The following is a 12473-nucleotide window of genomic DNA, read 5'->3' on the forward strand; positions in this document are numbered from 1 at the left end:
AGGCCATGTGCTTTCCAGGACAGCGCCTCATCATCCGGGTCTCTGCTCAAACATTGTAGCACCATGGAGTCCTCCTCCCATTACCTCCATTACATTTTCATTCCATCTTTATAGCATTTATCACAATCTCAAATTATCTTTATTAGTTTACTGGTTCATCTCCTGTTCAAGCAGAATGTGAGCACCATGAGGGCAGGATTTTGTCTGCTGTGTTCACTGCTGTATCCCCAGCTTGGCACCAGGCTTGGTAAAGGGTATGAGGCTCTTTAGAACCAGATATAACTTCCCCTATGAACAACCCTTGTTTGACTGTTTTACAGACTACATATTCAAGTTGGGGTGGCGAGGAGCAGTTACCCAGGGACGTAGGGACTGCTGGGTATCTGGGCTCAGGTTGGCCCTAGGTTTAGGGGGTCCCCAGAAGGGGTGGTGGGAGCCAGGCCTTTGAGGAAGGCACTCCTCTGCCACAGGCATGGGTGGTGGGGCTGGGCAAGCGCATGCCTAGTGAGTCTCTCTTCCTTTGTCTTCCGCCATCTGTCTCCTGACAGTATAGGTCATGGTCCTTATGCAGTGAGGGTCTGAGTGTCCAGGAGGTCAGGCTTGGCATCCAGTGTGGGAGCTGTAGGACCCTGGGCGAGGACCACGGCTATGTCAGGCCCTCCGCAGATGATGGTGAAGGTTCTGGATTCCTCTGGTCCAGGAAGCTGTGGTAGAGATGGGAGATCACAGGGCAGTGAGGGGAGGGAAGGGTTGGGGATGGAGGAGGAAAAGGAAGGTCAAGTTGAGAAGTGTGTATGGGGGGGTCAGGAAACAGAGAGATATATGGCAAGACAAGGAAGCAGATGTGAGCACCAGAGACGTTCATGGTGGAATAAAGAGGAATGAGGAAAGAAAGGTGTGCGCGCATGCGCACTCGTGGTGGGAAGAGGGGGCAGAGATACAAACGGGAAATAGGAGAAATGTAGTGATAAACCAGGACAAAAATACAGGGGGACAGCGAAAAATGAAAATAAAGAGTCGTGAAAGTGGGGAAACGGGGGGACAGAGAGGTGGGGGCGCAGAAGACAAAGATGAATGTGAGGAAGTGGGGGGGATTTTAAGCAAAAATAAGCTGGGGTCAAACTTTTCACTTTTGAAGTCATGATCCCTTTACCCCTCCACCCCCAATACTCAGCAGTAAAATAAAGAGGCAAAAGGGCCCAGAGCCTCTCATGCAGGGGTTGTGATCTCAAGCTCTCCAGAGGCAGGCAGGGGGCATCCCTGGAGCCAGACATCTGGGCCTTAATCCTCGCTCTGCAGCGTACTGGCTGCCACTCTGGGCAAGTTACTCTTATCACTCGGGGCCTCAAATTTTCCATCTGAAAAGGAGGACAACATTAGTAAAAGTTGTTCTGAGTTTTCACTACATTGTTAAATCTGCGTCTTGCAGAATAAGGGCCCCTTACTATGATTATTAATAAATGCAGCCGCCAGTAATCTGCTCTGACCAACTGGCATTGCCAGATTGATTTTTTTCAAGAAAAGTCAGAAATATGAGAAGGTGGGTGAAATATTCTGACTTTAAAATAGTGGACTCCAGACCTCCCTGGTGGCACAAGGGGTTGAGCACCGCACCATGAAGCAATCCACAGCCTCTGCAGCACAAGTTCGATCCCCAGCCGACCAGAGAGAAACCCACATGGCGCAGCAGACCTCTCCTGTCTCACCTCTGCTCCCCTCAGCAGTGTATTTCAGTCAGTCTGCCTGTTCTGTTCCCTACTCTGTCTCTGGTGAATCCTCTCACCCCCTGCATCTCTGGTCTGTACCCCAGCTCTTGTATGCATAAATAATAAAGAAATCTTTTTTTAAAATTTATTTATTTATACAAGAACTGGGGTACAGTCAGAGGTGCAGGAGGGCGAGAGAATTCACCAGAGACAAAGCAGGGAGCAGAACAGGCAGACAGATGGAGGACACTGCTGAGGGGAGCAGCGGGCGAGACAGGAAAGGTCTGCTGTGCCATGTGGGTTTCTCCCTGGCCGGCCGGGAATCGAACCCACACTGCAGAGGCTGCAGACAGCTTCACAGCGCAGTGCTCAACCCGCTGCACCACCAGGGAGACCCTAAATAAATCTTAAAAGAGTAATAAAATAAAATAGTGGACTCTGGTTTATATGAAAACATGCACACTGTGTGGGCCAGGCAAGGATGGGGCTATCTGCCCCTGGGGCTGCCAGTCAGGGTCCCCCCTCCACACTCACCCCACGCAGCTGGCCCCGGCGTGCCCGTGCCAGCAGGCTCTCCCAGCGCAGCTGCTGTGCCAGCTGTTCCAAAGCCCGCAGCTGTGCCTGGTGCTGTTCCTGGCGCTGCTGAAGCCTCCGCACCCTGCGCTGGAGGGCTCCCAGCACTGCACCCAGTCTGGCCCTGGGGTGCTGGGAAGGGACACCATGTTGTGGCCCTGGGGGTGCCGGTGGGAGGGGCATAGGGGTCAGGAAGACAGTGGCCTTGGCCTCGGGGCCTCCAGATGCTGTCCCCAGCACCACCAGGTGTACAGGGCCCTGATGGGGGCTGGCTGAGCCTGGGGGCAGGGGCGTAGCTTCCTGTGCAGGCGGAGGCACTAGAGGTTTCTCCTCGCTTCCGCTACTCCGCTCCCTCTGGAAGACAGGGTATGGGATGGGGGAATGGGCATCAGGGCGGGACTCTGAGAAGATGAAGGGGTTACTCTCCTGGGGGATTTCCCTCGGGAAAGGAGGGCTGGGGATCAGACTCCATAGACTATTCCCAGGTGGAAAAGGCTGGTGATTAGATGCTCACCTTGGTGGGCCCTGGGGAAAAGATGGAGGGAACTGCATCTGGGCGCAGGTAGCGCACCCCCCAGCGCCACTGGAAGCAGGAGGGCGTGAAGTGCTCGCTGCACAGATGCTGGTGGCAGCTGGGCACCCAGTGCTCTTGGCCCATGTGCCGCAGCCATGCCTGCAGCCGGGGGCCATCCTTCAGAGGGAACCTGCCAGAGGTGAGTCAGCGATGTTAGGTCCAACCCCACCCCTCTGAGGAGGACACTCACACCCTGGGCTCCTTGGACTGCAGCCTCTGCCTCATCTCGGTCAGAAACTGGCCCTGCCTCCCACCAGGATACTTGACACAGATCCATGCTGGGTTCTTTAGTGATCCCTTTTAAACAACCAGCATCCTCCCACTTCTCCCACCTCCACTGCCCCTACAGTCCACGCTCCATTCTCTCCGGCCTGGATTCTTGCAGTAAGCAGCCCCGTTTCTGGTCTCCCTGACCAGCTCACTCTCCAAGCCACCCCCCAATCTGTTCCTCTACAGGAACCTCAGAAAGTAGTTTACAAAGTCAGACAAATCTGGAATGAGGGAGATCCTACTTTCATGTGAGCTGGGTGGTGGGAGAGATTAAAAGAAATTTAAGAAACATCAGCTGAAATGCAGGATGTAAGCCTTGTCAGCAACAAACCTTTCCCTGAAAAGAAAGGGAATTAAAAGGAAACTGCGCTTCCTTTTAACACAATGGGGAAAAAGTGAGTATTAGGTAATTGTAAGAAATTAATTTTGCTAGATGTGATAATTCTATTTATTTCTAAATATTTATAAAAAGGCATCTATTGGAAAGACACTCTGAAATACTTATGGGTAAAAGACCCAATGTCTGGAATTTACATTAAAACACTATATTAAAATAAACCAAAAAAAAATCTTTAAAACCATAAAAAAATACTGCACTAAAGGTGTGAGGAGGGATGAAAAAGTTTGGCAAAATGTTAAACTGCTAAAACTGAGTAATGGATACATGAGGAGTCATTGTGTGTGTGTATATGTGTGTGTGTGTTTAAAAACACCTGTTAAAATTTTTTTAAACAAATAACCCAATTGAAAAAATGGGCAAAGGATTTGAATAAGCAGTTTTCCAAAGAAGATATACAAATGGTCAACCAGCTATTGAAAAGGTGCTCAACATCACGAATCATTAGGAAAATGCAAATCAAAAGCACAAGATGCCACCTCACAAACACTTGGGCAAAAGCGTGCCTGGTGTACTAAAGGAACATGGAATAGGCCAGCATTACGGAGCAGAGCAAGAGGTAGAGATGAGGTCACACAGATATTGGAGACCCACTTCCTGCAGGGCTTTGTGGGCCTGCTTTCTGCCTGCTCTAGTCTCATTTTGTTTATGCATACAAGAACTGGGGTGTAGGTCAGAAGTATGTGGGGCAAAGGATTCACCAGAGACAGAGTGGGGAGCAGAACAGGTGGATCTACTGAAATGCACTTCTGAGGGGAGCAGCGGGCAAGACAGGTGAGGTCTGCTGCGCCATGTGGGTCAGCTCCCTGGTGGGGAATCGAACTCATGCCGCAGTGGCTGGCGACCACTTGATAGTGCTGTGTCTTTAACCCCTGTGCCACCAGGGAGGCCTCTCACTTTGTTTTTTATAGAGTGGGAGAACCCTGATCTGACTCAAATAGTCACAGTTTCTCTGTGAGAGGAGGTTGACCAAGGGAAGAGGCTAGTAAACTAGTGCAGTTGGGAGGTGATAGTGGCTAGGACCGGAGAGACAGCAGAGCAGGGGATCAACTCGTTAGTTTTTAATGGGAAGGCCAACAGGATTTGCTGATGGACTGGATGAGGAATATGTCCTGGCCCACTTAGACTAAGGCCATCAGGGACAAATCCTAAGTACAACAAAGACATCCTTATTTATCATGGCCACGAGGGAGACTGCACACCAGACTTGGGGAGTCTTGCCAAAGGAATAGGTAAGAGTTTATTATTTGGGTTTAGGGGGGAAGGTGAAGTTTAAGTGGAAAGTACATGAAATAGTGTTTGCACAGGCTCAGAGTAAAGCAGAACTGTGTATAAAGAGATCAACAGCAGGTCTACATGGCAAAGTGGGTGCAGGTTCCTCCCTTTGGAAGCAATAAAGGTTAGACAGATGTGGAATACTGCATCCAGAAAGCCTGTACCTGAAGCTCTGCAGCTGGTTTGTAAACCAAGGCTGATTCTCCATGTGAAAGTGACTTAACTCTTCCAGACAATAAGTGAGATTTTTCATTCTTACTGATATTATTTCAAACAGCAAAGTTTGTGACGGTCTGATTTTAGAGAACAGAGTTTCCTTTGTAGACACTCGAAAGGGAATGTGTCATCTGCAACATGTCCACTAGAAAAATACAGAATTTTTTCTCCCCTACTAACTCTTCAGCTGATGTTGTCCGAGTCTGCTATTCCAGCCAGATAAATGGGAATAAATTTGGAGGGTTCTTGTTTGTTTTTTACAGCTTAAGCCAATTTTTACTCTCAGGAGGTAAGGAGGACTTTAAGGTTTGTAACCTACAAAAGACAGTGTAAGCTATTAAGTAAAATAGGAAAAGTTATGAAAGGTTTTGGGAAAGAAACGATCAGGAGCTCAATTCAGATGTTTTGAGTTGGAGAAATTTCAAATTCGCGATGATGATGAGTGGGCAACCTTACCGCGCCCGGACAACCTCTTCTCCCTGCACTGCCCGCCCTTTCTTACATTCGCCCCGCTCACTACCTGGAGTTAATCGTTTACCCCTGTTTCGCACATCTGCACCTTTGTACATCCGGGAATTTGTGCTCCTGGCAAAATGCTGGGATGACCGTCTCTGCACCTCGCTAACCAAGTTTCCAGACACCTGCAGGTTGCGCCAGGGCCCCGCCTCCACCAGGCCCCGCCCCCGGTAAGCCCCGCCCCGCGCCGTGCTCACTTGTAGAAGCTCACGGGGCGGTTGTCCGCGCCCAGTCGGCCCGCAGTGTTGGAGCAGTTCGGCGCCCGGCAGTACTTGGGCATGGCCGTCCAGCCCCGTTGAGTTCTGCCGGGTTTGCAGTCGCACTTTGGCCCTCGCGGAGCGCAGCCGAGCCCCGTCCCGTCCCGCCCCGCCCGTGGTGTCTGTTCACGTGACTGCCTTTGGTGCCTGATCACGTGCCGGGGGAGGGACGCGTTACCACCCCTGCAACGTCACCACGGCGCGTCCTCGTCACGTGATGAACGGGACACACCAGTACGCCGGCGCACAGCACCCGTAGTCACGTGAGATGGAAGGCGCCGAGACGGCGGATCTGAGCCTGCGCCAGTTCCTCAGTCACTTTGGGCTCCACCCTACGCTTCCATCGGGGCGACTGGCACAGAGCGGATAGGCGCAAGTGGCAAAAGGCCTTTGCCTTCCCAAAGTGACAATCTGTACATTTCAGTCAATGATGAACACGCAGGTTGTCCTGTAAAGCCACGAAGCCCGAGCGAGCAGCGGGTAGGCTCCCCGGAGCGCCACCCTGCCGGGCGCCCCGCCCCATTGCTCTCATTGGTCAAAGCCACGGTCCGGCAGCCCTGCGATTGGCCAGAGCGGAAGACCGCCGCGTCCAATGGGCGGCGGCGCCGGCTTTCCCGCGGCTGTTCGCTGTTCGAATGGGTCGTGGCGGCGGCGGCGGTTGTGGAGTGTAACGGTCGCCCTGCGCCGGAGCGACGATGGCGGCCTTAGGGCCTGGAGGTTACGCGCGGAACGATGCAGTCGAGAAGCTGCCAACTGTCATGGCGGGAGTTCCGGGGCGGAGGACACAGTCCTCGCCGCCCCCCGCTCCACCGCCCTGCCTCCGGCGGCGGACGCGACCCTCAGCGGCGCCTGAGGACTCGGTGCAGAACCGGGTGAGGAGCTGCCTGCCCTGCCCATCCCAGTTTCCCGGGTACCGAGGCTCCGCGGGCCCGCCCTAGGCCTTTGGCCCCGCCCTAGGCCTTTGGCCCCGCCTACCGGCTTGGGCTGACCCCTGCAGGCGGCTCCCTGGCCCCGCCTCCACCGCTAAGCCCCGCCCCCTCCCTGGGCTCCTCCCACTTCCCCTTCTCGGTCTATACTGCGCCGGGTTCCTAGCCCCACCTCTAACCCCTGAGCCTTTGGGGTGTTCCAGGGGTCCTCCCTGGCCCTGGCCCCTCCAGTGCATTTTAATTCCAATCCCCTCCCAGTGCCACCTTCTAGCGATCCCTCCTGTACCTTGAGAGTCTCTGGGCCCTTCCACTTTTGTTGACCTCGCCTCCGACTGGGTCTTTGGTGGGTCCCAGGATCAGTCTCTCTCCAGTCCTACTTGTCCCACCTCACCCTCAGCTCTACGCCGCCTTCTCCCACCTCTCTGCCTTCTCTTTCCTTCTCCCTTACTAAGGTGGGACTCTTACTCCTTACTGTCATTCAAAATTATGGAGAGGATGTGAGTAATATTTGTAAAATCTCAGTAGCTCTTCTTGAGGGCTGGGGGAGGAGAAAGTATCAAACAGTTCCCTAAATCGTGAGAGACAGAAAACACAGGGGAGTTTAGAGTAGATAGAAGGAATTCCATTAGCACTGCAGCAAGTGAAAAACTACTCTCTGAGCCACGCAGTCTATTCTTACAACAATAACCATGCCATGTTGCTGCAGGGAGCTGAAATGAAATCGTGAATGATTTGCATGAATGAGTGGTTACATGGTGGCTGCTGGTGGATCTTCCTGCTCCACTCTGACGATGTCATCCACTCCTGGCTGCAAGGCCCCTGCCCATCTCTCTGGCAGTACCACCCTGTTCTCCCTCTAACCAAGGTTCTATCTTCCTGAGGCTCCAAGCTCTTTCCTGCCTCCTAGCCCTTGTGTTTGGTGAGTCCTCTGCCTGAGCTTTTCCTGCATTCAGTCTGCCTGGCTGCCTTCTCATCCCTCGGACCTCAGCCTGCATATCCCTACTCTGAGAGGCCTTCTTGTACTCAGCTTAAGGTGGACACCCACCTTAATCTCTCACCAATATCCCATACTTCATAACCCTTATCCTATATGTTCCTGAAAGTTACGAACTTCAAACTGTGTAGAAATGAGAGGAATAGTGATAGCCATTTCAGAGAGGTGATACAGCCAGGTGGTTAAATGTACAGCCTCTACCCAGACTGCCTGCATATCACCTTAATTCTGTTTTTCCTGTTGTGCATTTTTCTGTGCCACAGTTTCTCATCTGTAAATGAAGATAAAAGTATAAATGCTCCCTCATAGGGTATTTGTGAGGATTGAGTTCACATATCTTAAGTACTTAGAACAACACTTGGCACATTTTGAGTGCTCTATTAGTGGAAATGCTATAGTTATTATTGTTCTGTTTGGATAATTGATGTCATTTATCCTTCTCGTTTGGTCACACAGACTGCATCTGGCTTGCAAAAAAAAAAAAAACACATTCTAAAAATGACCGGTTATACTACTGCCCAGTAATGCTGATTGACAGATAAAATGCCCTGTCATTGCCTGGTTGCCCAGGTTAGAGTTGGGCACAGTTCCTTCCTGGATGGGTAACACCTCTGGGCTTCCTTTTCCTTCTCTGTAAGATGGGGTAGTGATAGGGAGCCCATCACAGGGTTCTTGGGGACACTCAAAAAGTTAGCAGTTCTAGGTACCTGAACAGTGCCTGCCTCCTGGCAAGTGCCAGTAAACATTGACTGTTATTATCCTGTTTGTCTGTCCTTTCTAAATCCAAAGACATGCTTAAGAATAATTATAATAATTAGTTACTAGTCTATTCAAAATGTGAAAACACCATGAATCTGTTAGTTTGAATTCTAAATTGTTTACTCAACCCCCATGGGGACTGGTCCATTTATCGTAGTTTGCTTAAAGAGTTTTTAAATATTGAATGTGCTTGTTCACTTGTTTCTTTACTTGTTGAACATCTAGAATGACTTGATGAGGAAAGGGACGGTGAGTGTCCACTTTTGCTCCCTGCTGTGTCTTCCTGGCAGGGCCCAGGGTGCTGGCTTCAGGGTCACACTACCTGAGTCTGTGTCCTAGCTTTGCCACCCCTAGTTGTGGGGTCTTGGGCCTTAGTGTCTTCCTGGGTAAGAGAAGGGCGATTATAGTGCATGGTTCCTTGAGTGGTTGTTGGCCTTCGAGGCTCTCATCCATATGAAATTACTTAGAAACTTGCTCAAAGGTCACCTTCCCAATGAGACCTCCCCTCCCGCTGTGTTTCTGTGAGAGTAGCCATTGCAGCTCTTCTCTGAAGGTGCTGGGGCCCCCAGCTGAGCAGCATCAGCCTGGACTTTACCAAAGCTGCCAAGTCTGCTGGCCGATGCTGGAGCACCCGGGTTTGGGTTTTAGAAAAAAAAAAATGACAATATTGAAGAAGTGCAGGAGAGGTTTAAACCTGGCTGGCTCCACTGAGCCCCTGCATTGCTCGCCTGGCACGAGACAGTGCAGAGCAGATGGGACACACTTTTGGTTTTGAAACCTGAGCAGGTTTTGAAAATGGACCAAGTCTGAGCTTCCACTGGCACCAATTAGGTTCAAGATTGCACCGGCACCAAGTCTTAGAGACAGCTGGTTTGGAAAATGAACCAAACAGGTTTGAAAGGCAGGTACCCTGCAGGGAGATATAAGCAGAGGTTTGGGAGAGGCTACAGAGGCTCATCCAGAGATACTCAGCTTTAGGGGACTCCTCTGGACTCTACTGCGAAGACCTTCACAGAGACCTTTGCTTCAGCTGCATTCATTGGGATTACCACTGGCCGCTGTCCGGCATTTCTAAGGAGCTGTACTGCTGGTGTGTGGTCTGCTGGCACCTCCTCTGATTATTGCCCAGCCCAGCTTTGCATGGCTTCAGCAGCGTCACCCATGATGGCCCCAGCTGCCACAAATTAGTGGTCCTCTTCTACTCATTGCTGCCACCAGATCCAGGCTCTCAGGGGAGGGACAGTGCCACCTTGCACCAGCACCTTTTGGTTAGGACAACTAGACACTGTGGACACTATCTGGTGTAGAACAGCCGGCCATTGGTAGCCTTAGAAATGCTTTCCTTATCTCAGTCACCCCTTTGTCAGTAAACCCTGTTGCTGTTACCCCCAAAGTGGAGCTGTGTCTTGCAATTGTCAGCACACAGTGAGAACCCATAAGCCGCAAGCATCCTCCAAATTTTGCACCATTTCACCTCCCAGTCTCCTTCCCTGCTTTATTTTTTCCTGTTCTATCATCACCTGATATCTATTTTCCTGTTTATTTTCTGTGTCCTCCATCCCATCACCACCAGAATGTGTCAGCTTCAAGAGGGCAGGGATTTTGTTTATCTTCCCTACCTTTCTGTGCCCACCGCCTCGCACTGTGTATTCGTCGGAGTACTAGCTGTTGGCAGAGTGACTGTAGACGCTCAGCGGGTGTGTTGGATATCATAGGGACTGAAGAACTAGCTGAGGCAGCTGTGCCCCTTAAGGCCTGCTGGGCAGGTGCTTCTGACTGGGCCTTTCCATCCATCCCCCCTCACCCCGCAGGTGTCACTCGAGAAGGTGCTCGGCATCACCGCCCAGAACAGCAGTGGCCTAACCTGTGACCCCAGCACGGGCCATGTGGCCTACCTGGCAGGGTGAGTGAGGGCGGGGGCCTCCAGCTCCAGTCACTGCTCTGGAGGACAGGCCTCTGCTCACTGTGAATTTCGGGCCTCAGCTTCTCCATCTGGAGCATATAGAGAATGCCGACCTCTGAGGGCTGCATGGGCCCACATGTGTCCAGAACAGTAACCAGGCTGTCATGAACACTATGCCAGCCTCATGGTGACCACACGTGGGGGCGGCAGCAATTCTGAGACGGTCTGGTAGTTGGCAGCCAGGCCGTGGTGTTGGGCAGCCTGGATTTGTGCCCCAGAGCCAAGCCTCTACTTGATGTGTACGGAGCAGAACTTGTGACACCGTCCTCTTGTGTCATCATGGGGACTGAAGGACACTGAGCTGGCCTGGCACTGTTCTAGCACAGGAGGAACCCCCTGCCTTTGAAGGGCAGGGCAGAGCAGACTCCTGTTCATTCCTGATGAACACTCGCTGTTATTTAGTGTTTGGGCAACAGTCCAGGTTAGAGGACAAGGGTGGGCCTTTGATTCTGACAGGTATGATTCACACCCCCCACTCTATCCCTGACCTGCTGGGTGGCCCCAAGCAGAGGACTTTCCCTCTCTGGCTTCAGTGTCCTCATCTATGAAAGGGGACTAGGATTCCTGACCTCAGCTGTTAGTTGTGAGGATGAGGATGAGGATGTGGATGTATTGGTTTCTACTTCAGGGTATATTAATAACAATCATGATAATAATGCTAAGTACACGGCAATTCTCAATGCAGACACGCAGATAGAGGCAGAGGGAACCACAGAAGGAATCTTCTGTTTACGTGGGGCTCTACTTTTGAAATGGAATTGTCTAAAACTCCCTTTGGGCACATTTTCCTCTTTCTCTCCAGCTGCGTGGTGGTGATTTTGAACCCTAAGGAGAACAAGCAGCAACACATTTTAAATACTGCCAGGTAGGTGAGGTCTGGGCATGGGGCCCGGGCACCCGGGCTGGCACATCTCCCCCACATTACCTGGAAGTGCTCGTGGGAGGGTGACTCACCCATTTTCTCTCCCATTGCTTCAGTGACATCCCCAATGCCTGCCCTGTGCCAGGTGCTGGGGACACAACAGTGAGCAGAGGGACAAGGATCTCTGTTCTCTTGAGCCTACAGCTCAGTAAGGGAAACTGACTAGATAGGTCAACAAATCACCAGCTGACTGTGACCTTCCCATGGGGAAATGGTGGGGTGGTGGGGCAGGTCTGTGGCAGAGTGGGGAGAAAGCCCAATCAGGGCTTTGGCAGGCCGCCTGGAGGCCTGAAAGAATTGAGCTCGTGACCAGGGACGATGAGGGAAGCATTCCGAGCAGAGAGACCAGTCAGGGGTCTGCATACCCAGAGTGGGGGTGTGGGTGAGGGAGGGTACGACTGGAACAGGCCCTGTCACGTGGGCCTTTGGGGAGGGGCTTGGATATCAGGCTGGGTGAGTGGAAGCAGCTGTCATGCTTTTATAGAGTGGAGATTTGTTTCTCTCCCTTCCTTGTTTTCGTCTCTACAAAATATACCTCTTAGGGGCTCCTTTCTTCATGGATGGTATTCATTCTCTTCCACACTGTGAGGTCTCTGAAGGCAGAAACTTTTAACTTTGTATCTCTTTCATATAGAGAGATGTCTAGTACTTGATGGCACTTGTTATTTTGTGAATGAATGAGATTTGGGTTTTAGAAAGATCCATCCAGTTAGGGGAAAGGTCTTCAACCCTGAGCAGGCCCAAGTCCATGCCCAAGGGACTGCCTTGGAGGTACTTGCTCACTGTGTCATCCTGGGGCTTTGGTCCCCATTGGGTCATGACCTTGGGGAGACACCGCTGTCACCCCTATGCTTAGCTCAAGGTTCTTTGACCTGTTTCCCCAGCTGGAGGAATGAGATCTTCTTCCCTTATCGTCCCTAAGAAGGGTCCCTAAGATGTGGCAGGTCCTATGGGATGGCAGATACAGCTTTCATCTTGGAAGGAGCTGCTCAGGGTCACAGAGTAGATGGGGTCTTGGACAGCTGCAAAGGGAGAGGAAAGGAAGGTCCCCATGCAGTGTCCACCCCTTTGGGTGGTGGGTTTTAGGGAAGAAGGGGTCTTTGCTTCTTCCCCCCATTTCCCTGT

General features: G+C 51.7%; 2 protein-coding genes across 3 annotated transcripts in view; one reads left to right on the top strand and one right to left on the bottom strand.

The window, feature by feature from the left end:
• Positions 1-563: 563 nt before the first annotated feature.
• Positions 564-5807, bottom strand: THAP8 (THAP domain containing 8; the record flags this gene model as incomplete). The annotated part of the gene is made up of 4 exons (XM_084257526.1): positions 564-704; positions 2241-2633; positions 2794-2983; positions 5725-5807. The coding sequence occupies 4 exons, from the start codon at positions 5805-5807 to the stop codon at positions 564-566; spliced, it is 807 nt and encodes a 268-aa protein (XP_084113652.1).
• Positions 5808-6479: 672 nt separating this feature from the next.
• The window catches only part of WDR62 (WD repeat domain 62), a gene marked incomplete at both ends in the record, with an annotated part of 37033 nt that continues 31039 nt past the window's right edge, over positions 6480-12473 (top strand). For both annotated transcript variants that reach the window (XM_084257156.1, XM_084257155.1), the window contains 3 exons: positions 6480-6656; positions 10275-10366; positions 11229-11291. In XM_084257156.1, the coding sequence (XP_084113282.1) occupies positions 6480-6656; positions 10275-10366; positions 11229-11291 (332 nt within the window). The remainder of the gene's footprint in view (positions 6657-10274; positions 10367-11228; positions 11292-12473) is intronic.

This window comes from Talpa europaea (genome assembly GCF_964194135.1).
Source record: "Talpa europaea genome assembly, chromosome: 16".
NCBI lineage: Eukaryota > Metazoa > Chordata > Mammalia > Eulipotyphla > Talpidae > Talpa > Talpa europaea.